At 39.9% G+C, this 17,339-nt stretch overlaps 1 protein-coding gene across 2 annotated transcripts; it reads right to left on the minus strand.

Moving 5' to 3' along the window:
* Nucleotides 1–115: 115 nt before the first annotated feature.
* On the minus strand, nt 116–15,748 carry LOC133467211 (sodium/hydrogen exchanger 6-like). Of its 2 annotated transcripts, XM_061751817.1 has the most exons (17): nt 15,391–15,748; nt 14,448–14,647; nt 13,871–13,948; nt 13,377–13,453; nt 13,185–13,297; nt 12,406–12,511; nt 12,135–12,236; nt 10,624–10,765; nt 9,391–9,496; nt 9,219–9,307; nt 8,960–9,073; nt 8,302–8,413; nt 7,189–7,342; nt 7,063–7,093; nt 6,891–6,979; nt 6,097–6,202; nt 116–4,793 (listed from the first exon to the last, which is right to left on the minus strand). In XM_061751817.1, the coding sequence occupies exons 1-17, from the start codon at nt 15,668–15,670 to the stop codon at nt 4,497–4,499; spliced, it is 2,196 nt and encodes a 731-aa protein (XP_061607801.1). In that variant the 5' UTR covers nt 15,671–15,748; the 3' UTR covers nt 116–4,496. The 2 variants fall into 2 exon arrangements, with proteins under 2 accessions (XP_061607801.1, XP_061607802.1); XM_061751818.1 differs by lacking the exon at nt 12,135–12,236.
* Nucleotides 15,749–17,339: the final 1,591 nt, after the last annotated feature.

The following is a 17,339-nucleotide window of genomic DNA, read 5'->3' on the forward strand; positions in this document are numbered from 1 at the left end:
CTGTATGATGCAGACCCCCTAATCAGTAAAAAAAACACATCTGCAAAAATAAACATCCTGTTAAATGATTACCTTACTCCATCAAAATACACTCACAGGATGAGAAGAAACAATGTGCTGTTCTTGACATTTATTTCTAATATATTTGCAAGTTGCCAAACAGGAGACCAAAAATATAGAATGACAGAACAGGAGGGAATAAGTCAAATATTTCCTGAACATTAGATCACATTTCTTTTTCTTAAAAATGCTCACACAAATACATTACTTTCATGCTCACATACTCCAGTGTTCAATCTCTACAAAGAGCAGAACCAGACATTTTTTTCCAAATATATTTAGTTTGAAGTGTGATAGCTAAGACAAAAGTACCATATAAATTAAATCTTTGTTTCATTCACACATGAAATTAACACGCAATCCAAATTCTGTGGACGAGTTTGCTGAAAAGCTTAATTCTGAATACGAAATCAAGACAAAAACACATTGAGGGAATAATTATTTATCTGGGTATATTAAAGACAAAAGACACTCTTAGGGTGTTGACCAGCCTGCTCGGTACAAAGACAAAAGGGCGAGTTTCAGTCCACCAAACTACAGAGATGCTTAAGTGCAAAAAGCAGACGAGTGGGTGAGATCCTTTTGTATTGCTACAGTGGAACCTCCAAAGTCCAACGTAATAAGCTCCGTTGACTAAATTCTAAGTTTTACTCAATAATTTGTTCCAGGCTCCTCTGGCACATGAAACCTCAACTGTACAAGTAATGCTTTAAGTAACCTTTTACCGTTCCCGAATGCCAAACAAGAATAGAGACATGAAACAATGTCTAATAAAACTAAAACGACTCAGCCTTTTTTTTTTTTTTTTGTCCTGTTCAGCTGTTAGGTCAAGCAGAATGGAGGATCTGTATCCCTTTAATGCTGGAACACTTTTACTGTGTCACAGTGGAGTTTTTAAGCTGCCGCTGTGGTTTCTTAGTATTATAATTGATGATTATTGAGAATCAGAGTCGATCAGAATAAAGTTTCTAGAGGGGAGAGAGAAACGAAGGCAAAAGACAAAGCACTAATTGTAATTGATGAGAAAAGTAAATCATTACATATCTACAACAATGAAACATTAGATATGAGTGTTGTATTGGGCTGTAGTGCTACACCCTGTGAGGGAAGGACAGGACAAGATAGGACAGGACAAGGACAGGAGAAGGAGCATGCAGGACCAGGGTCGTGAACCCGGCTGTACAACTGAAATGTGGTGGGATTGCCTATGTAAATGATAAAAGTCTGTAGGACGAGAGTGTGAGTGAGGGGATACCCAAGCATTTCGCATATTCATGAGTTACACCCAGCGAAAGAGTCTCAGGCGTGTGTGCCTGGAGACATATGCAAGTGAACTGAGACCGTTTCGCATGCACACTGACAGAAGTGTCTTTTTTCTTTCTTTCAATTCTTTTTTGATCACTGTCATGGAAGTCACTAACTACATGCTATTTATATAAGCATGTTGTTGAAATTAATTTGTCCATGTAATTCATTTTTCATGGACAAATTAATTCATAATTAATTAATAATTACTCATTCATTTATTGCTTGTATTGTACTGTGATGCCACATGTTTTACTATGTTGTAGTCAGTTCGACTTCATGTTCTATGGTTATCATTACACCTATTCTTTTTTTACAGTCACAAAAAAAAAAAAAAAAGCACAACAGAGCTTTCATTTTCCTGCTTTAGGGGCGTTCAACTTTGGAGGTTCCACCATTTAGAAGTCCAAGAACTGTGTACTCAACGAGTCAGTAAACCTTGAACTCTTCCACAATGCGATTAGTTCTGATGACATATTGTTAATCCTAGTTAAATCTAAAAATGACTATTAGACCAACTGTACTGTTCACATTCAACATCAATCAGCACATTTAGTACCAGTCAAAATGACAAATCAAATGTACAAATCTACATTGAGAAGTTCAATTTACAATTGAGGCACTTGAATTCACAACAATTGAACCTGCCTTCCTCCCAAAGACATAGCGCACACGGGCGTGTGTGTCAGTCAGATTAGCAGACTTTCGGTTTTTTTTTTCAGTCACAAGCTTGTAAATGACGTTCACAGGGGAAGTGCACATCTCGCCGTAAGAAGCATCTTGCTACATTACACAAAGAATTTCTTTTCACACGCACATAATTAAGAAACCTCCGGAATGACAATCGACAACCTCTCTACATTCATACAGCGTACCTCCCGTGGGATAACTCTGTCACGGTGCCTTTGAAGGGACAAAAAGATGTGTCTCGCCACCAAGCTGTCCTACCTCTACAAACACACCATAATAAAGACATTTCATACCATAAAACAACAAATAAATAAATAAATCCACACATGAATGAAAAACACAGGTAGTGCTAAAATGTCTTTACAGGAGTGTGGAAGTAGTCAGTTCTCATGTAGCTTAGCCTCTCTAACCGGTGACTCAATGTGCACATCCTTAAGTGTAGTTCGATTAACAGTACCTGACCTCGCATGTAGCGCGCTCATGTTCAAGCCTACAGTCACGGAGCTCTCCTCGCAAAGCTCCTAATGTAGCTGAGGCGGACCTGTCCATGTAAAGATTTTAAGCGACGAGAAACAGTGAAAACAGAGGATTCTTTCATTTGTTAAAAGTTAATACAGTGGCTAGAATGATGTGACTGTAATGGTTTGTGGAGACAATTTTTTTCTAACCCTTTTTATCAGTTGCATTACTAAGTATGTTAGTTATGCGGTCTTAATAGCAGCGAGACAGATGTTGAGTCAGTGAAGCACAAAAAAGTGAAAGAGTAAAAAACCCAAAACTTGGGTCCTGTACAGTGGGAAATGATTTAGCAGCCTAGTAGAAGACCACATTCACTTCTCAGGCAGGACAGGAATTACTGTTAGAATAGACGCTGCCAAAAAGCATGATGAATTACAACTACCAAAACGGCAGAGCTGTAAAAAATTGTTTTTAAAAGTGCCTAATTAGTCTAATTGAAAACCATAGAAATATAAATAAAAATAAATCAGTCATGTAAAAATAGCCACTGTATAAGCATTCCTCAACAACCTGAGAAATGTCTTGACAAAATGAACTTCAATTGCATTTCTCCATTTCCTTTGCTCTCCAAAACAAATAAAATGTGTTTGTTTGTATTAGGAATACAGCAGAGCTGTAAAATTTTGAACTAGTGAGGAACTACGGTAAAAACAGCTTTACAAGTACAATCATGTCACAATAGCCACTGCCTAAACAAGCATCAATACTTGTCAAAATAACTTTGGATTGCATTGCTGAATCTCCTTTGCGCCAATAAGAACAATCCGGGAGTACCAAAAGATATATTACTGTACAATCAGGGAAAAATAGCCACTCGCTTGTCTAAACCTCCTTTGCACCAACAAGAACGATTGGCTAACACTAGCAACATGGCTGAGCTGAATAAAGTGTCAAATCCTTTGCACCAATAAAAATGATTAGTTTATACTAGCAAAGTGTCAGAGTTGGGGGGGCAAAGGCTGAATAGGCAGTGTTGGGAACTACCGAAAGATACGTAAGAGTAGCCACGGCCGTAAAAAGTCCCAACAGTCTGCGTCAAATTTCTTGAGAAAATCAACTTATACTAAACCGACCGCTGCACCTCCTTTGCGCCAATAAGCATGAATGGCTAACACCAGCAACATGGCCGAGTTGGGGAAAAAATGCTGAATATGCATGGTCAGGAACTAATGAGGGGAAAAAAAAGCCAGCAGAAAAATAGTCAGTCAGTCAGTCTTCCTTCAGTCATGTAAAAATAGCCATAGCCAAGTCTCAAATTCTTTGCACTAACATGAATGACTGGCTAACACTAGCTAAATGGCTACGTTGGAAAAAGTGCTTAAATGGGCATGGTTGTGAACTACCAAAAATTAACCTGTAGAAAAATACACTAGTCACGTAAAAATAGCCAGGGCCCCTGTCTCAAAATTCTTCGCACTAATAAGAATGACTGGCGTACACTAGCAACATGGCTGAGCTAGGAAAAAGACTGATAAGTCTAGTGGAGAATTACCGCAAAACTAGCTTGCAGGAGTAAACAAATAAAACGGTCACATAAAAATAGCCACAAGGCTGTCTGCAAATCTCAACTTCTTTTCAAGCATTGGAATGACTTCCTCACTCTAGCAACATAGCAGAGCTGTGAAAAAAAACAAACAAAAAAAACAATCTGTCTAATGAGAACCACTGTAAAAATAGCCCGCAGGGGAACCCCAAAAGAATTACAGTCACATAAAAATAGCCACTGTTCTAACAAGCCTTGAAAATCTAACAATTAAATGTACAGTACGATCTCGTGGAACTAGATTGGTATACTGTCGTCGTGAATTGCCGTATAAATAGCCTGCAGAACATACAGTGCAATCCACTGTCCCAACAATGGAGGGTTTCGAAACAAAATGAACTTGGATGAGAAGCCGCATCCCGCCAGTGCAAACCTTTTCTCATAGTCTGTGCCTACGGGGGTCTGAGCGGGGCGGGGAGGGCGGCGGAGGCAGAGTCACGGTTGTCGGGGGATCGGTCGGATCGTTCATGGGCAGGACCAGGCGGGTGCCCCGGATGGCCACCTCATGCTCAGCCAGTGCCAGTTCGTGGTCCAGGCTCTCGTCGACGGAGGCCGGGCGGTGGTGCTTGACCCCGCTGGAGCCCGAGCTGTCCGTACTGACGGTGACGTCGGCGTACATGGAGCTCACGCTGGCGTCGTTCAGGATGAAGTCTTCGTCGTGGAGAGGCCCTTCGTTCTATTGTGTGAAAATAAAGAGTGGACGAGACCCCAAAATAATGTATATTAAATGAGATACAGGTAAAACATTTTTGCATTTCCTACAGGCATCATACCATTTTCTTACAACGTGCATAATGCCACAAATTATATATTTACATTACCTGAATGTCAAAATACAACAAAGATGTATCCACTATTCGTACTGGGTGTAATGTGTATTATTTTTATATATGTATGGGGGAAAAAACTACTGTACAGTAAACAGATAGTTCCAGCCCTGCCGCACCCACCGCAAAATGTTTACATTTGTCTAAATTGACCCATAACCAGTTTAATAACATTCCAAACTCATTTTACGACATTACCCTTAAAAGCAAATGACTTACAGATTATTGGATTTTTTTAATTATGCATCGAAAAAGAGCACATGCAGCGAAGACACCGTTATTTCCACCAACAACCCAGCCTAAATTTAGCTTGTCCCTGACATAAAAAGACCATTGTCTCTCGGTGGAGATATATCACTTCAACAATACTTTATTGACAGCAATTACGGTTGTCCTATTACCAAGAGATGGCGCCATCATGTGGCATTTTAGCAGAATAGGATTGGTTAGCCATCATGGTTTTGTTTTTACTGAGAATTGGGTTTGGGTGGCGCATATTAGGGGGTGGCCTTGTGGGAAAGATAAAAATAAAAATAAAAAAATAAAACCTGGGTATTACAACAGATGCTAAGTGAAAGGGGATCTTAAAGTAAGAATCAAGGTCATGTAGCTCCCCACAGCCTCAACATGGAAACACATGCTGTAGCGCACTCACACGTCAGTGTCTACTAGGACGAAGATGCCATCTCATCAGTAAGACCATTGTAAATACTGTGCGGCGAACTCATTTAAAACATGCAATAAGACGCCACACTTTAATTCACTGTCTTCGTAGGTGCTGCTCTTTTGGCTAGCAACAGAGGTCAAAATGGGGTCAGCAGTTAACTATTACATCTGTGCGTGTGAACAATAATGTCAATGAAATTAGTTTAGTTATTACCTGTCTATTAGTTTCCTAATGGGAAAAGGGAGGTCTCTAATTAAGGCAGGTATTGGTTTGTCTTAAGTGCATGATACACTCACTGACTAATTGTGGCACAGCGCCTACTAGAGGGTTGGCCCTATTTAAGGAAAGAGTATACACAAATTGTCCATGTTATAATTTCACGCAAAAGCAATCAAAATTCAAGCACGTGTCCAACTATTAAACATTCCAACCTTTTAATGACGCGCCTATTCAAACATGTTAAACAATGTAGTTGGCGTTCAAACCTCATATGCTTGTGGGCTGGTGAGGCACCGTGCCAGTGGTCCGCAACAGGCTGGCAGAGTGGCGGTAAGAGGGGGGCCGCTGTGGGTCAGGAGGGGTTTTAGGTAGCTGTGCGAAAGCTGTAAAGGACCTTGAGCATTTTGAAAAAGGTGCAAAAATCCGTATAATGATACAAGTGCCTAAAAAAGTTTATATGCTTGAATGCATGCTCCTCGAAAGTCCATGAAAAAAACGTGGTGTGCCACAGGGATTAAATTTAGGCCCTGTACTGTGTAACTTTTATGTTCCCTCTTGGCAGTGTCATTAGAAGACATGGAGTGAACTTCCTGTTATGCTGATGCAACACAGCTGTATCTCCACAGCTTCTGATGACACTGGTCCAATGGATGCTCTTTTGAACTTGTATTTCAGCTGGATCTTCTGGACCCAGCCATACACGGTAAAAGCCATAGGTCATTGTGTCATTATTTCTAACCTGTCTGTACGTCATGTGTGAGTGTGTTGTGTGTGCGTGTATATGGACCAGTGGCGAGACAGGCTTGAATTTACCCATGTAAATAACTTTGTGTTGCAATTTATGTATGAAAAACACTTTATAGTTTGATTGACTGATTGATTGATTGTTTGATTGATTGATTGATTAATTGTGTGTATAAATTGTGCGTAATCTGGCTCTCTGTGTACTGTCTCCCACAAAAACTGTACATAGCACTGGAAATAGAATTTCCCCTTGAGGGATTAACTCAGTATTAAAAAATGAAAATTAAATTCAGTATTGCTCCACATCAAAGGATACTTGTGATCAAAGTTGTACCAGATCCTGAAGGGCCAGGCGCTCTCATGCTTGGTGTTCCTCCTCTGAGAGCCGTCTAACATTCCTGAACTCTGTCAGGCAGAACATTCCGTCATGTTTTCTTTTTTTCAATTTTACAAAGAAAAAACAACAGATTCCAACCTGGGTTACTTACTGAGTGATCTTGATCAGAGTCTACACCCACGCTGAGGGGGGGGGGGAGGACACAGGACGGTGACTTTGGAATATTATTATTTTTTTAAATCATAGATAACGAGATGAACTCAGGTGTGGCCCTTACGGAATGCTCATGAAGGACAGCATTGGCATGGTGCCGCCTCCGCAGATCCACACGGTGAAGAAGACGATCAGCAAGGTGGTCGAGAACATCATCTGACGGGCGTAAGTGGCAGTGTCTCGGATGGACAGGGCGAATGTCATCGCCCCACGCAGACCTATAAAAGACAGAAGTGTAGAAATAGACCAGGGGTCGGGAACCTACGACCTAAGGATAATATGAGTTGTCGCGCATCACAATAAGCTCAATATTGTAATTATCATGCTAAACTTAATTTATTTCAGTAGTTTATTTCAAAAAGTGAAAGTGAAAAGTAAAAGACTGCTTGATTTTTTTTGTCATTCTGATGATTATAGCTTAGTGCTAACAAAAACGCACAACTCGGCATCTTGAGGAATTAAATTACACAAGAAACAAACAAATATGATTTTTAGTACAAAAATTAGGTAGGAATTTGCCATCTGAAAAGTATTTTGCTGTATGTTCAATTAATCTTTAGGAGTTAAACTTTTTGAACCAACCTACTGAAATACACGTTTCTGCCATATTCAAATTTATGTAGACGCATGGAACGAGAGAGCATTTGATCCAAACCACCATGCCACTCGAAAAACACATAAAACCTCGGAAGAGCTGTTATAAAAAAGTCAAAAACATATAAGCCACAAATGCTGATAATGAATGACAAACATTCACGAGGGGATTGGAGAGGTTAAATTTTGATCCGGGTAAAGTGATTTTGCGACTGGGTTGACATATGCTTTATTAACATATGAAGTACATTAAAGTATAGGAATTTGTGTGCTATATGTAAATGACCATACAATATTTAAGCACTAGAGACCATTCAGAATTTGTGTGCAGTACACAGTTGAGATGCAGAGGACCCTGTTATACAATACCTTAAACAACACTTCCCTCTACTGGAGTAACGAGGCAAATCATCAGGCTTGTTCTACTAATGCACTGAAAAGTCATGACTAGTGAGGACAAAGAGCCCACTTCTACTTGCTTTCTGACATTTGCCTTTTTTTTTTTATTTTTTAAAGAAATAACTAAATGACAGCTATGAGGGTGAACCTAAGAGACTTCACATCAGCATCTAGTAAAACGTACCTGCAAACATCATGACGTGTTGAAAATTGGATCCGATCTTGTTCTTGCGGCCCAGGTTGAGCAGGAAGGACAATGGGTAAATGTTTGCCGCCCTGCCCAAGAACACCGCCACCTAAAGTAGTAATTGGGTCAAGGGCAAAGCGCCATGGTTGAACAGTGAGGGAGGTATGCAAAAGGAATTAATGATTGGGAACAAATAGTCACTGCTGTATTCGTCATGGCAGCATAACAAGAAAAAAAATGCATAGAATCGGATATCTTTTGATCAGACATGGATAAAAATCTATACTAAATCTAAACTACAGAAAAAGCATGCACTGTTACATAAAAATGAACTAAAAATAAAACTACTCCTCACTTGAAGTTTGCCAACAGTTTGTTGGCAACAGTTGCCAACAGTTTGTTGGCAAGCTATTCTGGTTGGTTCCACGATAGTCATTAGCCATCATGCGTTCAGCTACATGCTATTTACAATGTAAAAGCAACTGGTATTTAACCAACTGTATTGCTCAGTGCTCATATTACACTCTTAAAATCCAGATTAATTTAAATCCCTTTTTGGCCATTTGACTTTGGGGATTCATTTGTGTGATGGAAATGCACATCCCAAATAGAAAGTCAAGAAGACCTCTTCAGGATTGAGCTGAGTAAAGGATACAAAGGCCCCGATGATGAACAAGGGGTTGAAGACATGCGACTGAAAGGAGAAGAGCGTCAGGCCCATGTAGGAGAAGATGAAGTTCTCTGCCAGAAAGTTGAGCAGCTCAAACAACTGACATGACAGGCAGACAAACAAACACATGATGAGAAACGGCTCTGCCTTCATGGGAATGCCTTTGTTGTAATTTTTTGTTGAATGATATGCTCCAGTTGGCCTCCATAAAATAACACTGGAGACAAACGTGTACAGCACTAACCTGTTTGGTTCGATCCTGTGAGTCACGAGAGAGATTGTTGTAGGTGTAGTGAGCCTGAGTGATCCCGCAGAACAGTACGGCAACCACGCCTGGAATGAGACATTCAGAACATCACGTGACAGTTTACCTCAAGATGAAAATGGTTAAAAATATAATGATGCAAATGCAGCACCGGTAAAGCCACAGGCCTCAGCCAACAGGAAGGTGCTCCAGGACATGAGGAAAAACAGTGCCGTCTCCAGCAAGGGGAAGTCCCTGAGCTTGGTGAATTTGGTCACGTGATGCAACGTTAAGAGAAACCAGCAATAAAAGGTAACATGCAAGCTCTGTGATTATGTGGCTCTCAACAGCAAGTCACCTTCTAATATGACAAATCTGACACACAAGTCTCTGACAGGATTTTATATGGCCAACTGTGTAATATGAATTGAACCTTGGTTTGACAGCTTTTAACGCTGCATGATTTCTTTACACTGGCTCCGATTTGACAGAGATGTGAACTTTTTTTTTTTTTTAGAATTGCCTGTTAAAAAAAAATTCTTACCAATGTGATGATTCTTAACAAAATGTAATGAGCACCCGTTGAAGAATAGCTCACTCTAATTAAAAATAAAACTTGTTAAAATTATCAGGCAAGTATGATCATTACATGGTACAAACATATATATGTTACTTTCACACAATGAAACGATTTAATACAAATATGTCTTCTAGAAAATTCAATATTTAACAACAAAACCAAAATTTGAATGACATTTTAAAATTATTGCCACTAATTTTTAGCATTTGGGCAGGTGATGGAGTGGCACATCTGCCTCACAGTGTTCGAGGTTCGAATCTCAATTCCGGCCTGTGTAGCATTTGGATGTTCTCCCCACTACATCCTACATTCCAAAATGTGCTTGGTAATTTGAAGACTCAAAATTGGTCTTAGGTGCAAATGCTTGTTTGTCTTTATGTGCCCTGTGATTGGCTGGCGACCAAGTCCAGGGTGTACACTGCCTCTTGCCCAAAGATAGCTGCGATAAGATCTAGCTCACCTGAGACCCTCGTGAGGATAAGGGCTATCCTGTTGAACAGGGTTGGCAAACATTGGTACCCGCGAGCATGTTCTTAAAATAGCTCACCAGAAATTTGACATTGACAAATTCCTAAGAATTATGTCAAAGTGAAAATGTAAATGGTTGCAGAGAATTACAGAAATATAGTGTTGCATATTGTTATTGAGCTGTTTCCTACCTTGTTAAAAAAAAACAAAAAATGCGAGGACAAATCACAACTGCAGTCTCTGAAGCTCAGACGGAAGTAAAAGTTTTGCTCTCAATAACAAAGCAAAAATGAATTGAGTGAGCAACATAGCTATCTAGCTGCGGAGACACCAACAAGAAGCATTGGTGGAGGATATGAGTGCCGTCACCACGCCAGTGGCCACGCCGAGAGCAAACGATCCGCTGAAGACGCCCAGGAAGATGCCAAAGGACTTGAGCAAGGCCATGGCCTCAAAGCTGTGGCTGTTGTCACCTGCCGGCTGGTAGGCCACAATGGAGCTGAGGGCCAGATAGACGGCATAAAGGTGCACACCATTAGAAACAACACAGCGAGACAGGACCCACATGATGACACCGAGACAGATCGACATCAAATTAACCTGAATCCGTGAATGTTTTGATAACCTGTGATTTTAACAGTAGGGCAAGTAGAGAGTCTTTGATTTATGATGGAGTTCCTGTCCTATAGTGGCAACGTAACACAAATTTCTACGCAAGTCAGAATGGGGTTAGCCTACTGCTAACGTAGTAGTGAAGTCATACTGTAATTACAGTGAATATGCCTGAAAACACTTCCAAGCCAATTGTCATAATTAACTACACTAAATATTTGTATGAAAAAGACTTTTAGACAATAAATTTTAAACAATCCAATTCTTCTTGAGCCGCATTAGACGTACTCTTACACCGCATGCTGGATGTATCCTCGAAATGTCATTTGTCGGGAGGAGGAGGACCCCCTGTATTGTAAAATAAAAATTAAAAAATCACTTGGATTAACAGGAGTTTTGACCCAACAGTGATCTAAAAGGAAAAGCAGATCGTTTAAAATGTTTGATATTTCCTCAAATAGTGGCCTCCGCTCAAATGGACATATCCCACTTAATTGCTGATATGCCGTCCAGGGGTACAATAGCCATGTACGGCCCTGAAATGCTATTCTAATAACAAATCAAACCTCAAAGGAAGTATTATAAAAAGCCTAAAAACATTTACAACACAAAAGCATCATATTTCTTTATAAATTTAGTATGACCTTCAGAGGATTATGTGAAAATGTATATGCCCCATGAGAAAAAAATTGATTCTCCATCCCTGATTTAAACAAATAAGATCCTCACCTCAATTAGACACTTTTTTCTGCACTGCTGGGATTAGCTACAGTATAATCTAAACTGTACACCAAAATTTGGTTACCGTTTCCGCATGTGTCGCTGGGATGCCAATAAAAAAGGGGGCTTTGTTTTTTTTGTGTGTTTTTCCCCCCCATAAGCTAAACAATAAGAGCTGATTTTAAAAAAAGAATATGAAAAAAAATGTGTATAGACATAACTTCGACCACACTGTTTATGCATGTGCGTCTATATTATGTGACGTGTAGAACAATTAGCTCTGCGTACAACTGCACTGCATTATTGATAAGAACCATGAATAAAAGGACACAAATATAGACTTCTCCTGTTACAGTTGACACAATTCTCTGTCCAAATAAAGGTCTCCTCTCAAATAGACGCTGCATTCAAAAATAAACGCCTGGTACACTCTGGTATACAAACGCCCATGGGCACTTTTTGAGGAAATATGTTAAGACTCAGTTTGTGGATCCCCAAGACGCCACCACAACCAAACACACAGCCCAACCACCCACCGAGGAATGACTGTCTGGTTCTTCCCCAGCCATTCCTCTGTGCCCTCGGGCCGCACAGATCGAGCTCCCCGCCTAGCCTGCTTCTCCAAGCGGAGAAGAACACTGCATGCATACGTACGGGTAGGTGATGAACGACACAGATGGATGAATGGAAGGCCAGCAGTGGAATGACAGGGACTTGTGTTAGTACGATGAGTTGTAGTAGAGGATTTGCAGATGCGTAGCGCAAATGAGTGAGTTGATTTTTCAGAGGGGTGTCGCGAAAACTTACGACGAGAGGACGATGGCCACGGCGTCATTGAGCACGCTCTCTCCAAAAAGTAAAGCATACAGGTCCACGTCTACCTTCAGCTCATTAAAAATAGCCAGCACTGTCACTGCAACACAAAACGAAAGGGAAACAATGTTTTATGTACCCTGAATGCAAACGTTTGTGCTCAGGGGCCACATTTGATTTTTAAAAAGGTCATTTGTCGATGAGGTTTAAAAAAAGCTTATGTATGTAAAATATGAAAAATAGTTTCTTTTAATAATAAAATAAACTCATGTCTATACAGTTCCTTGGCACCATGATGCCACAAGATGGACGCAAAGCACTACCTTTGTCTACATGAAGCTCGTCAATTCAATTCAACATAAAACACTTTTTTTTTTTTGCTTTGGCCTGAGCAGAAAAGGTGCAAATATTTAAGTGGGAAAAAACATTTTTTAACAGTGAATTTCCGAATGCCGAACCGCGAATGTGCGAGGGTTAACTGTACACAATTCTTCTACTTACTACAATGACAATTAGGAATATTAAAATAATATATAATATTTTGACATTTGTACTGCTAATAAAGGTGTTATGATGGTGACGGTTTTAGCCTGGAATGAATTAATTCAGCTAATTTCCTATGGGACAAATGTGTTTTTAAATGAGAACAATTCAGAAGTCAACCAAAACCTTGATTGACCCTGAGGTTCAATAAGAAAAATCATTAACCTGAATGATGCCTGATTCACAGTCTCACATTTAACACCATTTTTTTAATAACATCAGTGTTGTACCTGGGTCTGTCGCTGATACAATGGCCCCGAAGAAGAGGCAGTCAGTGAAATAAAAATCTCCCCCAAGCTGGCCCACCACTTTCATGAAGGACACAAATCCATACATGATGAGCCTGGATGACATTAGAGCAAGCCATCAACACTGGGAGACTCAGTGTAGTTACAGTATATGAATATGAACAGACCACGTACCCGATGATAAAGCAGGATACAACAGTTCCCATGAAAGCATAGGCCAGAATGGAGCCAATGTTGCGGAAAAAATGTCTCTGAAACAAACGAGGACAAACATTTGTTAAAATGTGTCAACTATTGCACTAGAAGTCATTCTGAAGTCACATTAAGAGTACAAAAACAACACACTGTTTGTGGGCAACATACAGCTCCTGGGCCATATTTGGCCCGTAGCGCTTGCCCTAGCCTGACATCAATTACAAATAAAGGAACTGTTATCAAAAAAAAAAAAAAGCCCTAAAAACAAGTAACTCACAAATTTTCATAATACATCATTCTAAACATTTGTTTTTAATTGTTGCCGCCATTCCCCACCATAAATTTAGTATGTCTGGCCCTAGAGGAATTTTCCCCCATTTTCTATACTATTGATATGTCCCAACACTTCTGTCCACACAGGGTCTCTAGTACAGTTAACTTTTAATTATAAACTTTCCTTTAGATCACCTTACCCGTTTTAGACTGTAGCCAGCATGGAAGATGATTGGGGGCAGCAAAATGTTGAAAAAGACTTCTGGGTCAAATGTAACCTAAGGAAATGCAGCAGATAATAAATGGTGTTTAATTTTGTGCAGTCCTTCTGAAGTTACTGCTTGGAGTTTAACAACTTCTGATTTTTAAAAAAATTTTTTTTTACATAGTCTAAGCTAAGGTAATATTCGAGCCAACTTCAAATAATGAAGGACGCCACCCCCTGCTGCTTTCGGAGAGGCGTCCGTATTGTTAATGCCAAAACGTGATTGTCAATTAATCGACTTCGAGCTCTAACCATCATCGCTGGGTGTTAAAGTTGAAGCGTCGACTAATTGGTTCAACATGTAGTTCTTATACTGTATAATAATATATAGAAACATCATTAATACAAAAATAATAATACATAGATAGAAATAACTATAACATTGACAAATGTACTAATGAAATAATAGTCATCATAATGATAATAAAAAATTGAGAATATATTTATAGAAACAATAATTATATACAAATACATAGATAAAAATAAATAATAATGACATGGTCTGGTCTTGCCTTTCTAAGCATCTCGTCATCCTGCACTTGGTGGCCTTTGCTGCGGCTAACTTCGCCCTTCAGGGTGTACTCGTAGAATCGCCCGCTGACGTTGACCAGCAGGGTGGCGGGACTGGCGTTCACCGCACAGCCCTGCACCACCTCGCTCATGCTCGGGGGCACGTGGACACCGAATCGCAAGATTACACCCACCAGAAGGCCTTTCAGGGAGGAAAGAGAGCGTGATGGTCAAAGTTTATATAAGAACTCATCCATCAATTTTCTATAGCACTTGTCTTCATTCGCGTTTGACAGAACATTTCCCTCAATAAAAATACAACCCACCAAAGTGGCTCGTGGGAGTGGAGGTTTTACCCACCACTGCTGGCATTTGGTGGCTTGGCTTTTCATATGAATGTCAACTTTATCATCTGTGAAAAATGACTAATATTACTGCAACATAATGAGCAGTTGTGACTGTCTTGTTTGTGTATATATGAATCGTATGGATGTCTCTCTCATCTTTTTGTGGCCAAGTGCTTAAAGGCCAGGAACGAACAGAATGTATGCATGAAATCATGATGCACATACTGATTAAACGTTTGTTATTATTGTATGTTTTTATTAAGTACAATACTGACGAGTTCCATGTTTCGTATTGAAATACACGTTGTTGTTGTCATGTATGTGACTGCTGGAACGGATTAGTGGTGTTTACATACATCTCAACAGGGAAGATGATTTGTGATACGAGTGTCTTGAGCGAATTACGAACGAGGTCACGGAACGAATTTAAAAAACAAAAACAAAACAAAAACTCGTAAGTCAAGACGCCCCTCTACTTACAGCTGTCAAATGATCTTATTGCTTCTTAGGCGGCGCTAACGCCAGGCAGCCAGTTAGCTAGTTAGCACGGACGCTAAACGGTGTCAGTGACTGGTTAGCTCGAGGCTGGTGCTCTTACCATAGATCATGGCGAGCCCTGTTTCGTGCAGGAACCTAAAGCGCCTGTGCTTGAAGAGCCATATGGTGAGAATGGTGAGCGTTAGCAGCATGATGAATATGAGCAGGTTGGCACTGTCTTGGCGGTGGCTTTCCTCAGCCAGCCTCTCTGTTGCGACGTTGTCCATCGCGTTGCCCTCGCCTCTCCCGACGAGGACGAGGGACAGCAACGCCAAGGGTAGCCACCACGGTGTCGTCGGGGATTTGCCGTGAAGAAGGGGAATTATTTGTGTAGACGCCATTGTGGTGCTACCGTTTGTAGTAGCAGTAGTAGAATCGAGCCGAGCGCCCTGCCTGCTCCCGTTTATGGATCACAACAAACTACATTTATTTCCGGGTTGGCGTCAAAATAAAATTACTTCCAGCTATTCAAAATAAGAGTCTAAAAAGTAATAATGGAGCCTGGAAAGCCGTTTGACGGTGGTGGTCAGGTTGGTTACAAATTAATGTAGTTATTATTGCTGTCTGTATTCCAAATTTATTTTCACAAACGCAAAGAATTCATGCCAACATGATTTGTCAAACCTATCAAGAGTCCCGAGCCACCCAATCAGCAAAATCCCATAACAGTTACATTTCATTAGACAAATTGAAGGGGTCTGTACCTTCTTTAATGAATAAAAGAAATACAATAAATAAATAATATGGTAATATAATGAGGAACAAAATTAATTCATAATAATACTTTTTTTGTATTGTTTTATTATTTAAGGGGGAAATAACTTGTATAATTTGTTTTTTATATTATTTTAGATTTTAGTAAATAGATAAAATTGTATTTCATTTTGAATAAAATTGTATTTCACTTGTTAGTACCTTATTCAATGATTCATATTTCAGGCGGAACTAATCCCTTCTATTTGTACTAACTTTTTTTTGTGTCCAAACAGGTGCATGTTATATGGCACTATTGAAACAATGGCTTAAATGTAAATAAATATGACCTGTAAAACTAAAGCACATACAACCAATGACAAAAATGCCAAATAGTTAAATACAATGAAATAATTGAATTTCCATGCAGATGCACCTGGTTTGACATTCAAAAGTAGTAGTACAAATCAAATCTTGAAGGGATTAGGTCTTCATTAAATAAAAAATCTAATTAGAAATACAAAAAAAATAAACCATGCACCCATCTATCCATTTTCAACACTGCTTGTCCTCACTATACTCACTTGTCCATCCAATACGACTTTCGGCGATAGGTTACGCCCTGGACTGGTCACCAGCCAATTACAGGGATAAATAATTGATTTAACATCCATCCATCCATCCATCCATCCATTTTCTGAGCCGCTTCTCCTCACTAGGGTCGCGGGCGTGCTGGAGCCTATCCCAGCTATCATCGGGCAGGAGGTGGGGTACACCCTGAACTGGTTGCCAGCCAATCGCAGGGCACATACAAACAAACAATCATTCGCACTCACATTCACACCTACGGGCAATTTAGAGTTGTCAATTCACCTACCATGCATGTTTTTTGGGATGTGGGCGGAAACCGGAGTGCCCGGAGAAAACCCACGCAGGCACGGGGAGAACATGCAAACTCCACACAGGCGGGGCTGGGGTTTGAACCTCGGCCCTCAGAACTGTGAGGCAGACGCTCTAACCAGTCGTTCACCGTGCCGCCTAAATAAATACATGTTTTATTTATTTATTCATTCATTCATATTTTAGGGGGAACAAATACCTTCAATTTGTCTCAGCCAGTTTTAACTGCTTCCTGTTTTTTTTGTGTCAAAACAGGTGCATGTCATGACACTGAGGAAATGTGACAATTTACTTACAGTATATACTGTATATACACATACATGTATACACTTATATGTGTGTATATAAAGGATGGGTATATATTTTCAAAAACATTATAACTCCAGTTTGATTTAAAACTGTTCAGTGGCTAAAACT

The sequence above is a fragment of the Phyllopteryx taeniolatus genome, chromosome 17 (genome assembly GCF_024500385.1).
Source record: "Phyllopteryx taeniolatus isolate TA_2022b chromosome 17, UOR_Ptae_1.2, whole genome shotgun sequence".
Classification (NCBI taxonomy): domain Eukaryota; kingdom Metazoa; phylum Chordata; class Actinopteri; order Syngnathiformes; family Syngnathidae; genus Phyllopteryx; species Phyllopteryx taeniolatus.